Genomic DNA, 15,756 nt, shown 5'->3' with positions numbered 1-15,756 from the left:
TAAAGAAATAACTTTATTAAAGTGCTAACATCCAGGAATGAATTTCAACATTGCAATGCAACAAATTAGTATCTCAAGTTGAACCAGTTAGCAATGAAAATCACCTTTTGCATAGAATCCGATGAGTAGTCAAAAATTAGCTTTACAACAAAACTATAACGTTCAGGAGTACTCTTATACAATGCATTAGTATGTTATTTTTAATGGTGTATTACTTAAGAGTTCAGAGCATTTCCGTGAATTTATAAAATCCTATCTTATCGAAATTAGCCCCATCAATAGTAGAACAGAACTGACTATCATCTTTGCAAAGACAAAAATGTATACAGCTTTCCTATTAAAGCACAAGACTGTGTGCTACAGAACAAACAGCTGCAAGTAGAAATGTAAAATATTACTTAACTTTAAAGGGTCCAACGGTTACAGTATCTCAATGACAGTAAATAACTTATTGATTCAACTCGTTTCTGCCAGGATACAATGACATGACTTGAGTCTTTGATGAGCCTCCCTTCACAAGGCAGAGAAGAAATCCTTCACCTGTAAAATAATTACAAAAAAAAAAATTGGCATCGTTTTTGCACGCAGTAGCCGCGTCAAAACGGTCATCTAACCTGTTTGACAAAGTTCTCCCGTGCTGTTTGGTCACTCAGAAATTCCACGCTGGCATCCAGCTCCAACACAGGTATCTTTGTCAACCATTCAAAATGGATCCTGAGAAAAGACAAGTTTGATTCAAGCATTTATGAGGATGCACTTCTTTGTCATCATCCAATGACCTCCCCTACTTAAAATTCTGCAACCAAAACTCATTGGTTGGTGAGGACCACTTCACACTCACTCTGTAGTTTTGTCCACTAGCCAGTTCTGGTGCTGTTTGTGTAACTTCTGGAGGTAGTCAAGTTCTACGGTCGCTTCTTCTGGCCTCCCTCGTCGCTCCAGGCGTTCCATGCATTTCTGACAAATATACGTTTGTCAAGAAACTGTAAAGAATACAGATTTTTTGTCCTTGCGGTGACAGCAGAGCTTGCGCAGACCTCGGGGGGTGCTTTAAGATAGATGATGCCCTCTAGCGCCACCTGGTGTCCAAACTGTTCCACCAGAAGCGAGTGCCAGTCCTGGTAGACTGCCCACTCAGTTGAGTCGATGCAACCAAGCTCGAACATGTTCAAGGCGAAAATGTATCTGGGAGGGGAAATTCAATAAATTTGAGCATGGAAGTAAAGAGTAACTTTTGAATAGTTTAGTCAAACAATTCTTTCAACTCTCACCAACTCGATTTTATGTGGATCAGACCATTTTAGATATAGTATTTAGATTTTTTTTATAAATAGATTAAAAGAACTGGATTAAATCCCTGAATATTCAGTTTTTATAAATCTGAAACAATGTTTATTTTAGCTTTTTTTAATATATATTTTTAGATTTTACAAAATGTACGAGATACGAGATAGGCAATGTGGGAAATGAAAGTCTTAGCGAGGACAAGTGAGGAGTTTGATGCAGTGAAGTTATCTGCATTTACTCGTGAATAATCACATCTCCTGAATTAATATTGCTAAACGGAATAAAAAGTTATTTTTTTAGAATAGACACTGCTCATATTGTGCTTAAACATTTGTGTTTCTTACTGACCTGTCACTGTAGACGGAGCGCTCATAAACCTGTATCCCAGCTCCTTGGGAGCCTAGCAGGTGAGCAGACATCGGCTGGAGCTGAGTTTTGAAGCGAGTCATGCACGAGTGGGTTTGGAACGTGTAGGACCAGCGTTTAGGATCCTGGTACATCATCCCCAGCAGGTTGCTGACAGTCTTCTGGGGAGATGTCCCCTAAGAAAAGCAGAGAAGAAAGGAGAGCATGGAAATGAAATGTTTGCACTTTTAAGTCATCAATAAAATTACAATTTGACAACCTTCTTGACTATACTTCAAACTCATGAACATGCTAAATATTCTAGCCAGGTTCAAATTAAATTACCCTGAATAGACAATACTCTATGTATTTATCTAATACTTTCAAAATTGTTGTTACATTCAAACCATTACAAGTTTAAAACAATCTCATTCATCCAGTTTGTAGTTAAGACAAGATATTTAGCTTCTGTTTGCACATTTCGTGATTGATTATAATCATTGGGACGTAAGATTCACATTTTTTGGCAACAAAACTAAAGATAATTCCGTATTATAATGTCACCCACCTTTAAGGTCCCACTGTCAATGTTCTGCCATTTGCTGACAGGTTCTGACACCACTTCCCAATCTGGACAAGCCGATCTCAGCAATTTCGCAAAGGTTGATTTTCCAACAGCTAAGATTAAAAACAACAACATAAAATGGCAACTTTCCACGTCGCTCACACATAGATGCGCAAAGGCGAATATTACCAATGTTTCCTTCTATCGAAACTCTCTTCACTTCATGTCGACTTGAAGGTGAAGCAAAAGTCGACATTGTTCTTTTAGCCATGGTGCCTCCGTTCTTTTTAAATTGTGGATTTAATCGAATCAAGTTGCCACCAGTCTTGCTTAGTCTCGTGAGCTGCACCACGTTTGCTTTCGAACTAGCAAACCGTCTTAAAACGATGCCCATAGATAAGAATACCATTTTGCTAGCTAGGCATGCTACCAAACATGACCGCTATTGCATTGTTAACGTGTGCTTGGTACGCGTAGATTGCTTGCAACGTATTTTACAGTTTAGCATGTACACTCTAGTATTAAAACAAAGACATAAAAATTTATCAGTTGCACTTTAAGTGCGCCTTACTGTGTTTTTCCCGCGGCATTCGGCATGCTCGCATTTGACCCGGAAATAATTGTATACTTCCAGTATGTGGTGACGCAGAAGCACGTGACTAGCAGAATCAAAACAAAACCTCCCCTCTTCCTCGTTCTGTTTACTTACTGAATTGTTCCCTTAAATAAAGTAGATAAGTTGATCTTATTTGTCATTATCTTGACTATTTTACTGATAACTGGACTTTTTCCTCTCACTTTGGTTAGGTTACCAATGGTTCCTTCAGAACAGTTACTGAATCAATACCGACTTTTGTTATCCACCACTATTATATGCTATAAATATATATGGACATTAGCAATATGTTAATGTCCTTATTTTTAAACCAATCGGGTCTTATTTGAAAATCTGTTGATCATGGCATTAGAAATGTAATACTAGGAAGCAATAGAATATTCACATTTATTTACAGATGATCAAATTGTAATTGAAAAATCAACATTGCTTGTGTTTCAAAATGATCCCAGTTGAATATCACTGACTAATGACAGGTTAATAGCTTGTCATTTTTAAGGTGATCTTCTGAGCTTCCTTCAATTTAAAATCATGGATACCTGAAACAATAAAGGCAGTTAGTTTTTGTTCATCTTTACAACTATGTACAGAGTTTTCACCTTCAGTCAGAGCAGTGCCATCAGACGAGATATGCCAATATCTACGGTCGCTCTGTCTGGCTCGCTCTCCATTCACCACACTTAAGAATGGTCCCCACAGGCTTGACTCCTTCTCAAATCTGCCACACAACAATGTCCATGTATTTTATTTCATGAATACTTACCAAAAAAACACATGCACAAAAACCACTTACGTGAAGCCAACATTGTTTTCTTTGAGGAGATGAAGGGCTTCCAAAAGAGTGCTTCCCTTGGGCACATCCAGTGAATACACTGTGGACGTCCCAGCAGGTGTCACTACTTCCACCATCACGGCCACTTTGGTTTGACTGGGCAAAACGACCACGGGGTCGGTGGAGTCAAGAATGAGTGTGTCTGTATGAAGAAATTAGTTACAATCACATCCAAATAATCACCAATCTTAAGGATAAGGGCATGTACCATCTTCATTGAGGCAGTCCTTGCTTTGAACAGCCAAGTAGGATTTCTGCTGTAGAGCTGGAAGAAGCTGCGATATGGCCATGGGGTTGTGGTATTTGTTGCTTCTGGCATCTCGCCTCAAGGCTTCCATTGAGGCACCACATTCAGACACCGGGCTGCCCATTGCAAGTAAAGCCTGTGCACAACATTTAGGTTAATGTTTGGATAAGAAATTTGCAACAGAGCATGGGTGGGTGCTTTATTCTTGAAGCTGTCATTACTTGCACAGCGAGGCCAGTGCTGAACTCATTGCCAATATGACCGTCGGCCCTTTGTGAGGTCAAGAGCTTCTGTTTTATCTGGCTCAGGGCTACGTCAACCTCGGCGGCATTGTGTAGATTGCAGTTAGATTTCGTCCCACCGCAACCAACATTTTTCACACACTGTAAGGCCATTGCAACCATGGCATATGTATCTAGAGAGAGAAAATAAAGGAGGGATAGGTGAGACTGTGATAGATGAGGCAAGTTTGCATTTGTGTATTGACTGTAGATATTTAAATTGAAATAATGTCAATTTTTTACTCACCAATACTCTCAATGTTTACATGTTTAAAATCTTCATTTTCAACTGCTTTGATGAGTTTGTTGACAACATGGTTGTTGACCCTGATGCCGTTAACGCAAAGAGCCAGCACACCCAATGAGTACTGGTAATAATTGGTCAAAGGGCGTTGGCTGACTACATGGAGGGAAGAAGACAGAAATGATCTTCCTTTATAACTTCAACTAAACCACAATCATGACAATAATCAAAGTTTCTTATTTAGGCTGGACAGCAAAGGAAAAGTTAAACCTACAAGTAATGTATTCTTTCTCTTGTTCCAACTGCTTTTTAAGGTGCAACAGGAGGGTCTCACTTTTGTCACCTACAATGAAGGTGACTGTGTTGAGATCATAGCAAGATGATTTTAAGGCCAGAGCATATAATGCCAAGCGACCAACCACAGGCTGGTTGCCAGAGAGGAAACTAGAGAACAGAGATTATGACACAATTGTGACATGGCAAGATTAGGTAAAGTGGTCATATCTTACATCACCTCGAAAACATGCAATTCTGATAAATTACCTTTGAATTTCATTGTGAAAATGACTTGTGAGTCTAGTTAGGTGTTCCCCTTCCTTTAAAAGGTTGTGGAACTCAGATAGTCGTAAAGCCAAGTGGACACTTGGATTGGGAAGCCCTTCTTGTCCATCCAGAGAGCGCAGAAGATCTTTATTTAGTGAAATCAGCAGCTCACTGTTGGATCCAGGGTTATCTGTGTTAAAACATATGAAACATGTCACATGAGTCATAAGAGAAGTTCAGAACTGTAGGTTGCTGACGTAAACATGAATGCTCAAAAGGATGGCTGTGTCAGCAGTAATATCAGGACGAAACTAAGGCATGTGGACTCATATATGCAATAAAATACATATATGGGAGGCTGCTAGACCTCTGCTCATTTTCCAATTTCAATTAATTGGTCAGATATATTTTACTCCAGATTTATGGGTCTATTACTAATTAATTCATAAATGTATGCAGCTTTGTTTTACACGAATCAAGCACATATTTCAAAACATGTATGACCCAACAGTGGATACAATACCACTGATTAATTATTTTTTCCAAACTTTTGACTGGTAGAGTAGCATTTTTTACATTTGTTTGTTCAAAATGAAAAATAGGTGCGTTGACTCAGTGAAATGTTGGGAAATGCAATTTGCAAATTGCAAAATCACAAAAATACCCAGAAGAGTGAGTGACGTGTTTTTATCCTGAATTCTTCACAGGTTTGACAGTTTTATCAAACATAGTGAAGCATTGATTTAGAAAATAACAGCAAGATAGCGACCAATATTAGCAACAACAACAACAACATTATTCTACATTATGTGGGCTACTTGGAAAATATAAATACGACTTACCGCAAGGTAAACTGGAGGCCAACGCCAACAGCCCGAACAGAAAGATGGAATGATACATCACAGATTACCTTAAAAGTAAAAATAAATAAGAAAAACAATAAAAAGTGTTGGAGTAAATCATTTCAATAAGCGTTCATCCACTTTTATGTGAAACAAGGAAAATAGCAGCATGCCTATTTAATTACTGAGGTATTTATCCCACAACAGCCTAAATACAAAACAAGCTCTGACTGACGTCATGTGACTATAGCCTGTAATTCAGATTGGTTTTTTTCAGGTAGAACGTTAATAAAGGATTCGTATCTTGTTACCTTCTCCCCGATCTTCAGTCCAAGAGTAGAGAAGTAAATGGTGAGCTGCACTGATAAACGCTCCAAAAAGTCACGTGTCACGTGATATTCCCTCAAACGCCCAAAGGAATTGGATCAAACTCATTGTTTGCAATATGTACATAATCACCATATTACACTATATTAGAAGTTGTGTTATATTCGGCGTAATAAAAATATAGTTTAAAGAACGAAGTCGTTGACACAGACGAAGAGCTTCAATAAAAACTACAACTCCCACAGTTCTTTGTGGCTCTTCCAGAAGCTGTTCGACTCTTCCGGCGCTTTTTGGCTTTAAGTCTAAACAACTGGAGAGTTTACTGCTCGCCGCACTGGTTCAAGAATTGGACGTTGCTTGAAGCTGGGTCTTGTTTTGGGGTCAGTAGCTTTCGCATGTTTACGATTTTATGCTTTTATATAAACGCGATGTACAACGTATCGAACACGAGCTAGCAGAAAAACACAAAACTACATTGTTGACAGGGGCAGGGCACTTGGTGGCATCTGGTCATTCATCCAAGGTCTTATTTTAGCAATTACAATGTTGCTATTTAGGTGGATGATGCTTGTGCTATCTTTGGGCTTCTGTCGTGTCATATTCTAAACGTCTGCTGTGGTATTGTTTGTAGTAAAATCCAGAGTTAGTCCAGTGTAGCGTGGCCAAAGCTGGCTTGTTTACAGATAGCCGTTAGTTACATTTACTCGAGTAACTTTTTGAGAAGAATGTACTTCTAATGAGTTATACCACGCCTCGGGACAGGATCGGGGCTAATCTGTTTTTCGTGTCTACTTTTCTCTTTCATGTATGTGTCACCTCCTGTATTTACTCAGTTTGAATGATATTTTCGATGACTAGATCATCATGCATCATTTGGTACCCACAAGCAGCCAGCTGGGCTTCCTACCAAGCATGTACACATTTTCGGGGTCCACGATCTTGCCCGAATCCGATCACAGATCTGCAAGTACTTCTGGTCATCAACAAAACCCAGCACCTTTAAACAAGTGAGTTCATTATAAACATTGATAAGGAGTTTGCCAACACTTTGCTGACCAAATGTGATTGTTTTACCTGTCACAGCACTTGGGAAACACGATGTCTCAGGAAGCACCGGAGGAGAATTGATGACGAGTATGTGCATGGCGCTCACTCATTTCCAACTGAAGAAGCATGTTTGAAAGACTACAATGCACTTTTCTCTTTTCTCAGCGGCTGTCACCCTAAAAGGAGGAGGTTAGCTGAAGAAGCAGACAGTTCACACATCACCACCCGTCTCAACTGGCCTCCTCTGGATAACTCTCTGCAACAAGAGCACCGTGCTCTTCAACAGCTTCGTCCGGCCCCTCACAACCCGACTCCACTGCATGCCTCTTCTTCCCTTTCATCACCCGCGGCAGAGAATTCCTGCATGGACATCGAGGCGGCCCAGAGAACACTTCAGGAGATTGAAAACAGGTATGCGAGTACACTGCATTGTAAAATAAGAAAACATCTTTTTGCAATGCACTGAGCACAACTCGCCCTCGACCACCCCACAGATTGTGTACGTGCTACCGATTTGCAATAATGCAGTGCCATCCCTTGAAAGTTGTTGGTGCGAGTTTGGTTGCTTAGTAACCACAATCCAATTTGTGCAAGCTTGCTCCCCGCTGCTGTGGAGTCTGTAAACGCCTTAAAATGTATGATTTATCTTTAACTAGAATAACGTTGGAGGACGATGACGAGGATCTGGATGTGGAGCCGAACCAAAGAAGACCGGTGCTGGTCATCTCGGAGAGTTTAAAGGAAGGCCTGCAGCGAGGCATCAACGACATTCTTCCACCTACCATAGCCCAATCTGTGTATGTTCTACTTTTTGTAATGGGGTTGTTTAAAAGGTGCTTTGTAATGGCATCGATCTATCATTTTACATGTAGAAATTGAAGATGCTCTGTATGTTTAGGAGCCATTCCTGCATGGAGTTGGTGCTGTGGAGACCACCAGAAGACCCCTTTTGTCGCAGATTAAAAGGCTCCTTACAGAAACAGAAGAGACAACAGACTGTTTTGCGACAGCCCCCCACGCCGTGCATTTCGCCCACCCCCCACAGCCCTTCCGCCGATACTCACGTACCTCTCCAGAACTTTCCAGACACAGAAAGATGCGTGGAGGAGGACATGGAGATGTAGAACGGTAGAACATCGCCCCAACGTGTTTAAACGTGACATATACAGGGCTTCACTTGGTTACTTTGGAATTTTTGGCAGTATGTTATGTGACGCTTTGGATACTGAGTAATTTCTGAACAATTGTTTTAGTGTTTACGTCATTTATGCAGCCATTGTTGGCGTAGAGAAATGCATTTGCTAAAGCTTTTGGAGGTTGTTTTGCATTGATCACCAGTTGGCAGCACCTGATTTTTGTTCCCTGGGGCCACCATGAATCGAAAAATAATTCCACAGTGTTCATAACTGCTTACTTGCATGGCTTTGTTCAAATACTGCAAGTCATCGGTATGCTATATAAGCTATCAAGACTTTTGAAAGTCCTGCTGGAGATTCCCTTTTACGGATTTGTGCTTTCTTACATGCTTCCGTCAGTATTCCAATACGACTTGTTCACCCAATCTTTGATTGTTAAATAAAACAGTGCTGAATCATAAAGGATGCTACGAATCATTACTTACTTTAATCTCGATTCTGGTATTAAAACAGCACAAGAGGCTCAATATGAAAGCTGAATCACAGTTTTGTGCTGTCATCTCAAATGTAAAGGCCAAACGTTACAATTTACATTGTGTAACATTTACAAGCATCCAAGAGAGTCACTGAGAGCTTTATGAGATTTTTGTGTGAAATCTGCAAATCTTCCAAACGCTGAGCCGTAAAACTTTGACACAGAGGAAAGTTCAAAAGATGACTAAACATTTGCCTGTGTCATTTGTCACTGTGACCTGCTATCTTAACTACAGGTAACAATGAATGATTCATGGCTGTATGATGGCCTGAAGGATGAGAAACTCAAGGTTTTTCACCCTCTGGATTGCTTAGCTGAAAATAAAATGGAAAAAAAAATCACACAAAGAGCCACCTGGTCTATCACACACTTTGTTGCCACTCAATCACCTGAATGCGAAGAAGAAAATAGGCTTGAGGAATGTATACTCACTGCAGGAAGGACGGGCCCCGGTGGTGTCCATGATTGGTTCTCAACACGAAGCTGTCTTACTCTACTCTGCAAGTAATGCACAAGTTTTAACGAGGCCACATCTGACGTGCTCTGTGGAGTGCTGGCGCAAACGTAGGTCAAGAGGTCGGAACGTTGAGCATGTTGATGCTGAAAGAACCACACGTTATATCATGATATCTTACACTGTTTTCATGCATGTATAACTTCTGCAGGGAGAGAAAGCTTTACTGTACCTTTAGCTCTTGCGTTCTCTGACCCTTCAATGTCCCTTTTTCGTCTTGATTTGTTGATGCCTTTCTTAAAAGGGAGGAAATCGCAAATTTGAAGAATCAGAAGAATCTTTTGTCATGACTAAATAGCCAAGGTGTTAGTTAGCCAGCAAGGCTCTTGATTGTTTTGCATTCCTGGACTAATACAGAGTGAAAAATCAGTACGAGATGAGAACATGCTGGTTAGAATCAGTATTTAGTTGTAAGATACATTTGGACAGGCCTTTCCCCCCCATTTACCTGCCCCTTAATAACTTTGCTCTGCACCTGTGGGATAGCAGAAATGAAGTAAAATTTTAAGCAGCAGAACCTAGAGGCATACATACTCAAATTAATATATATATGTTTTTTTGCGGATTTTACAAAAAGCGCTAAAGCCAAGAAAAATAGAGTTGCATTGTCCAAAATAGCTTTGCAGTATTCTCCCATTTCACAAAAACATAATAGCAAAAGTGATTTAGTGCAGCATGTCACCTTTCCAGTTCTGCTGTCAACTCGTCCTCAAACTTGCAGGCAAGACGGGCTGTAGTCTGTTCCTTCCACTGTGTCATACTCCTCTGGACTTGCCTCAACTCCATGTCTTTGGCCTCTAGCTGCTTTCGAAGAGAAGCCTCCAGTCCTCCGTCGCTCATTCGAGACCATTTTAGACTACTGAGTTCTTCAACGTGCTCCTGAGTGAGTCAAATTGGTCAATCCGATTCTCAACTAGAAAAGCACAAGCGAGCCTGCGTGTTGTACCTGAATGAGACGTTCCTTGAGAGATTCTACGGCTTGATTTCGCTCCGTCCTCATCTGTTGTCTTTGAATTCTCAACTCTCGCTCCTTTACACAAATTTATGGGTTTACACCAGGCTGCTTAAACAGTAAAAAGCAAATGGCTGTATCACTGTACCTTGTCTTTGAGCAGCTGCTCATTCGCTTGCTTTTGGGATTGCAACCCCTGATGTAAATGCTCAATGTGATTTTTAAAGGGAACTCTTTGCGCTTTCAGTTGCAGAAGAGCCTCACCCATTGTAGAGCTACAACAAACAAAACAGTTTGTGATCAGGAGAAAATTCATATCCCACAAGGGGGAAAAAATACCAGGAAGGAAGCTTGACAGTATTCCGTTGGCTTCCGTCTTTTTGCATCAAAATGTGAAGAAACTCTAGTTCTGCCGCCAGCTCGCGAGCCCAGAGCCCAAACTGCTTCTCCTGCTCAATTTTTGCTTCACTACGGCGAATCTCCTGCTCTTGCAGCACCCCGCGAAGCCTCTCCGTTTCTCCTTCGGCACGTTGCACACTCTTCTCGCTCTCCTACGGAAAAAACATACTTACCATTTTCCTCCCAGTGCTGTCCAAGGGCATTCAGTACCTCCAGGATATGTTTCTTCAACTTCTCCAGCTCATCCTGCTGCTCCTGCTTCATTGACCTGCTGATGGTAGAGAGCAGAGACTCCTGCTCTCGCTGGTGTGCGCTCCGCTCAGCTTCCAGCTCCTGGACTCTCTTATCAAAAGTGACAAAGAGTTTACGGGATTGGAACCATATTGACGTCGGGATTATGGAAATTCATCTTACAGTATGCAGCTCTGCCACTTTGTGTTGAAGAGAAAGTGCGTGGCTCCTCTCTTGGTGCATCTCATCCCTCACTGATTCCAGGTTTCTCTTGTTCTGCTCTTCTAGTAGACCACAGTGAAAGTGGACCGCTTCCATCTTATCTGCTTCCCACTTCCTCCTCTCCTCATCTACAGCTTTGCACATCTAAATGAGGGCATGACGTTATAATGGAATGTGGTGTAAAAAGTTTCATGTTTCAAGTGTTTACCTTCTCTAATGTTTCCACATGCAGCTTTTCTTCACGTTTCCTTGACTGGTCCCGCTCGTGCTCCAGTGAGTTCTTTAGTGCACTTGCTTCATCTTTTTTTAGCTGCCAATATTTGGATCAATTATTATTTTCATGCTGTTCACAGTGGTAACAATGGGTAAAAATGGGGGAGCAATTCTAACGTGCCAATTTCAAAATAAAACACAGGACACATGAAGTGTAGGATGTGTGGGAATTTTTCCAAACCTGAATATTTTGTATGTAAAGACGTTTGCAAGTCGAGATGCCCCTGTACATTTCTTCTAACTCTTAAAGCTAAGTTCTCACCTTTTGCATTTGCTGTTCATGAACCGTGATTAAATGGTTCCTCTGCTGCCTCAGTGCTGCCTCCTAAGTGAAATTGGAAAAAAAGGCAGTTACAGATAACTTTATTTTTACAAATATAAATAATAGTTTGAAAGTTGTGTATTTCCCTGCAGCCATCTTGGCCAATAAAGATATTGAAATATTCACCATCATGGTGTGGGCGTGTTCTCTGGCTTCTTTGAGGGAAGTGTGATTCTGTCTTTTGTTGAATTCCAACTCTCTCTTCAGGTTGTCTCCTTCTGTTCGTAAGACCGCATGCTCCTCTTGGAGATCTCGCAGTTGTTGCTCCTTCTGGCCCAACATTTTCTCCAGTGCATCCACTCTGACTGTGCATGCTCCAAGTTTTTCCTGTACCGCATGGGCTTCACACTCCAGAATCTGAGTCAAGTAAAAACTATGAATGTTATTTGTGAAAAAAGCAGGTTTGGAAACTCGAAATTGTCACCTCGAAATCCTTCTCTCTAAGCTTCTGAGTCTCCTCTAGATGAGAAGATCGTTTCCTCAATGAAGTCTCTGCTTCTGAGACCCTCAGGAGTTTCTCACACGTTTCCTCCAGCATCTGTTCATGATAACGATAAAATGATTTTGCAGGCCTGGGAATATTTCATGTACATTGTGATATTGCCCTGTTTGGATTGCGGTACTTTTTGCATGGAGTCCTGCTTTTCCTTTGCTCTTTGCTGCTCGGAGATGAGCTCAGCTTTGGTACAAGCTAATTGTTTCGCCAATTCATCCAACTCAAACTTCCCCATGCGAGACTGTTTATGGAAAATAATTGGAAGTCGTTGGAAAAAAAGTTAAGAAAGCACATGATGTATTGTTGAGCAACGGTTAGCACCTCCTCCCCGCCAGATGTTTTCTCGAGTTGTTCTTTCTTCTTTATCTCTGCTTCCAGATTTTGAACTTCACATTGGTATGACGCCTTTTGCCGGTGAAGTTTCTGGACTTGGCACCTTAATAAGAACATAAGCATATCACAAAAATAAGGAGCGATTCGCCGCAATGCACTTGACGTTTGAATTCATACTTTAATGAGTCTCTCTCGGCCTTTCTCTCGTTTAGCAAAACCTCTAATTGCCTCTTCTCTGTCTCCAGGTGGCCAGTCTCAGTGCCTAGTCGCTCTAAATCCTGGAAGGCATGCTTGAGGGGGAAGACAGAGGGTAGAAAGTGCTTTCGATTTTCTGACAATTAGCGGAAATCCCATTTTACCTTTCTTCGCAACTGCAGCTCGGAGAGGGAGAGTTCAACCTCATTTAAATGAGACTTTTTCATTCGTAGCGTCTCTTCTTCTTTCTCGGATCTCTAAAACAAACAGAGAAAGCAATGGTTTACCCACATGCAACTGCGTGAAAGCAGTTGAATAAACATACGTACTAGTCTGAGGGTGTAAAGGCGCTCGTTCATCTTCTCCCAAGCCGACTGCATCTTCTCCGAGGCCTCCTCCAGCTTAGACCGCCTGCTCCAGTGTCCTTTTGATTCTTCAATGGCGTCCTTGTCCTCATTGACTAAACTCTCAACCCTAAGGATGACGTAAAAGGCCATTATAATGCTGGCATGGGATTGGTTGCATTGTATCTGGATCTTTCCCTGTTTTACCTGAATGGATCAATTTTGCTGTGCACTGCTTTCTGCTTTTTGCTTTGGGCTGCTTTGGACAATGTGCCTTGAGGTACAGGTCAGGTTTATGTTTGTTTTTGTTATGGTGAATTCGGTGCACAATTTGACACGTCATCACTTACCAGCACGTCTGCAGAAATGACGTCTGACTTGATCTGAGCAGACCGAATCAAGGTCGCTGTCAATGGACACTGAATCAAAATTCCACACAGGCACTCCTGATACATAAAGAAAATACACTCTAACCATTAGATAACTGTGCTCACTATTATAGCTCCACTGTGATTTCCTGGACTTTCCACCAATTAAAAGAACAGAACATAGATGTGTTTTTAACTTTTAAGCTACTTCTTTAGATTCTATGAGATCATCATACAAGTGCATACCTGCTAAGAACCTCGGCTTGGGAGAGGAAATGTGCTTTGGATTTCGATGTTCATTCTCAACGCTTGTGCTGTGAAAGACTGAAAGAAAATAAAGGAACACTTTACACACATCATGTATATTATACAGCATCAGGAAAACTTTGTGAGTGTCCTCACCTTTCTCACCATGTTGTGAAGTCTGAACTCCAGATGTTTCAGAAAGACATTTTTTATCTTCACTTTCTTCTGGCCTGATTTGGAAGAAAGCAACCCGAGCTGGGTCTTTACCACTACTTTTCACATTCATGGATGCGTCGCTTATGTAATTGTTCTGGGGACTCTGGAACGTGTCCTTGTCTGATATCAACGTCCTTTCACCCTCATCCTCTTGTCCGCTCTTCTCCGGTAACGGCAACTCAATCATCTCTTCTCGAAAGCACCTTACAAAGTCCTCGGTGCAGATACTCTCTGTTGGAGGCTGAGGATGACCTGGCGTTGCGCCTCCCTTACAGCCATCTCCCAGAAGTCTTTCCAGTCTCCACATGAATTCTTCCTTGTGGGATTCCATCTCCGTGTTGTTTCTGATACTCACGTCCAGCTGCAGTGAGGCCGCCGCAGGAGCCGTGTAGTTTGTCATATCTGCAGGAATAGGATAATGTGTGTTGACTCATGTTAATGTTGGACATAATGATGCTACTTGGTGAACCGCGTATCTTTTCAAGTGGTGTAAAAATGTTGAAAAATCCAAATCGGGCTGGATTATGTGAGAATTCACCTGCTTTTGGTTCTGCTGCTGGAAGAATTTGGAAATCGTGACCAGACACTGGGGCATCGTTGGTGTGAGAGACGGTGCTGCCAAGGCCTGTGTCTTTGCTCAGAGACTGATTGAACCTAAACACTGCTGAAAACAACTCGTTTGGGGGTCAAAAAAGTCAACCATCATATGAAATCACATTTCCTGATGGTTACCTGATTCCTGCTTTTGTGGATGAGAGTGCTTGACCTGCAAAGATTGATTCCGTCAGATTTATTTATTCAGCTCACAGTTTCAGTTGGGGAGGAAAAGAACGGACTTGCAGCAGCCCTAGCTGAGCATCAATAGCATCCAACAGGAAGTCACAGGGGTCCGGTTGGAGAGGTGGTCGAGCCGCTTCAAACCTACTGCTGTGCTTGGGTTGTTCTTAAAGGGGAGAAAACACAGCATGGCCATTAAATGTGCAGGATGATTGTATATTTTTTTTTTCTAATCTCAGACCTGAGTGAAACTCGTCCTTGTCTCCTCTGTCGTGGTTGTCTTGGTCCATGGTGTCTGTCTGGATGTACAAACACATTCCAAGTAAGGTCATAGTGGAGGGGAGGAATGTTGTCCATGTGTTGTCATAGAAACCAAGGCTGTGTAGCTTTTCTGTCAGGGTTAACAAACTTTTTTCTTTTTTAAAATTAGACAATGGGCTTATAATTTCCATTGTCTTCTTTGCAACCAAAACAATACCACATAGATGCACAGAACCCCCCCCCCCCCCCCCCCACATACACACACACGGGGTAACTCCACAGACCCCTAAGATTGTCCAAGTATAAGACTAATTATTTCACCCATTAATTTCATCATTCTACATTTAGACAAATGAAGGAAAATCGGTGAAATCTTACTTACGGGGAGAAGCTTTCAGAGAGTTCCACAGTTGAGACGGTGGGTTGTGATTTAAAAAAAAAAGGGGTGGGGGTCCGGTTGTCAATAACAACCGCAAGCACTTATTCAGTTTTGCTCAGGGTGCACAAGCCAACAGTGGAGGACAGTTTATATGCAAGCAGTTTTGTTGTAAAACGTATGCAGTAATCCCTCGATTATCGCGGTTAATGTAGACCACACATGGCCGCAATAACCGAGTGATTCTGTACTATCTAAAAAATATATATCTCATATGTATTACCAAACATATCAGATGTGTAAAAATAATAGTTTATGCCTGTTATTCACTGAGAGCCATACTTAAAATTTAAAAGAAAACACATGAAAATCTGCATTTTTTAA

At 41.4% G+C, this 15,756-nt stretch overlaps 4 protein-coding genes across 5 annotated transcripts; 1 reads left to right on the top strand and 3 right to left on the bottom strand.

The window, feature by feature from the left end:
• On the bottom strand, window positions 1–2,851 carry LOC144215459 (deoxyguanosine kinase, mitochondrial-like). The gene is made up of 7 exons (XM_077744404.1): window positions 2,387–2,851; window positions 2,201–2,310; window positions 1,636–1,829; window positions 1,038–1,185; window positions 842–957; window positions 615–714; window positions 1–540 (listed from the first exon to the last, which is right to left on the bottom strand). Exons 1-7 carry the CDS (start codon window positions 2,604–2,606, stop codon window positions 514–516), a joined length of 915 nt encoding a protein of 304 aa, XP_077600530.1. The 5' UTR covers window positions 2,607–2,851; the 3' UTR covers window positions 1–513.
• Window positions 2,852–3,183: 332 nt separating this feature from the next.
• On the bottom strand, window positions 3,184–6,325 carry LOC144215457 (transcobalamin-2-like). Its single transcript, XM_077744401.1, has 10 exons — window positions 6,114–6,325; window positions 5,803–5,870; window positions 4,961–5,150; window positions 4,692–4,861; window positions 4,421–4,573; window positions 4,114–4,307; window positions 3,854–4,028; window positions 3,607–3,787; window positions 3,413–3,531; window positions 3,184–3,352 (listed from the first exon to the last, which is right to left on the bottom strand). The coding sequence occupies exons 2-10, from the start codon at window positions 5,858–5,860 to the stop codon at window positions 3,291–3,293; spliced, it is 1,302 nt and encodes a 433-aa protein (XP_077600527.1). The 5' UTR covers window positions 5,861–5,870; window positions 6,114–6,325; the 3' UTR covers window positions 3,184–3,290.
• A 15-nt stretch (window positions 6,326–6,340) lies between these two features.
• Window positions 6,341–8,774, top strand: LOC144215460 (coiled-coil domain-containing protein 117-like). Of its 2 annotated transcripts, none has more exons than XM_077744405.1 (6): window positions 6,341–6,509; window positions 6,988–7,136; window positions 7,213–7,263; window positions 7,342–7,587; window positions 7,833–7,973; window positions 8,075–8,774. In XM_077744405.1, the coding sequence occupies exons 2-6, from the start codon at window positions 6,994–6,996 to the stop codon at window positions 8,298–8,300; spliced, it is 807 nt and encodes a 268-aa protein (XP_077600531.1). In that variant the 5' UTR covers window positions 6,341–6,509; window positions 6,988–6,993; the 3' UTR covers window positions 8,301–8,774. The 2 variants fall into 2 exon arrangements, with proteins under 2 accessions (XP_077600531.1, XP_077600532.1); XM_077744406.1 differs by having other exon boundaries at window positions 6,371–6,509; window positions 6,963–7,136.
• Window position 8,775: 1 nt separating this feature from the next.
• On the bottom strand, window positions 8,776–15,025 carry LOC144180904 (uncharacterized). Its single transcript, XM_077709057.1, has 27 exons — window positions 14,977–15,025; window positions 14,795–14,901; window positions 14,691–14,724; window positions 14,497–14,619; window positions 13,899–14,360; window positions 13,743–13,820; window positions 13,479–13,574; window positions 13,336–13,402; window positions 13,114–13,258; window positions 12,949–13,041; window positions 12,767–12,879; window positions 12,578–12,692; window positions 12,384–12,497; window positions 12,185–12,298; window positions 11,887–12,117; window positions 11,701–11,763; window positions 11,374–11,475; window positions 11,127–11,309; window positions 10,923–11,054; window positions 10,653–10,864; window positions 10,462–10,588; window positions 10,308–10,391; window positions 10,044–10,240; window positions 9,810–9,836; window positions 9,534–9,597; window positions 9,280–9,447; window positions 8,776–9,161 (listed from the first exon to the last, which is right to left on the bottom strand). The coding sequence occupies exons 1-27, from the start codon at window positions 15,023–15,025 to the stop codon at window positions 9,132–9,134; spliced, it is 3,330 nt and encodes a 1,109-aa protein (XP_077565183.1). The 3' UTR covers window positions 8,776–9,131.
• Between the last annotated feature and the right edge of the window lie 731 nt (window positions 15,026–15,756).

This window comes from Stigmatopora nigra, chromosome 22 (genome assembly GCF_051989575.1).
Source record: "Stigmatopora nigra isolate UIUO_SnigA chromosome 22, RoL_Snig_1.1, whole genome shotgun sequence".
Classification (NCBI taxonomy): domain Eukaryota; kingdom Metazoa; phylum Chordata; class Actinopteri; order Syngnathiformes; family Syngnathidae; genus Stigmatopora; species Stigmatopora nigra.
This window is presented reverse-complemented; position numbering and strand designations above follow the sequence as displayed.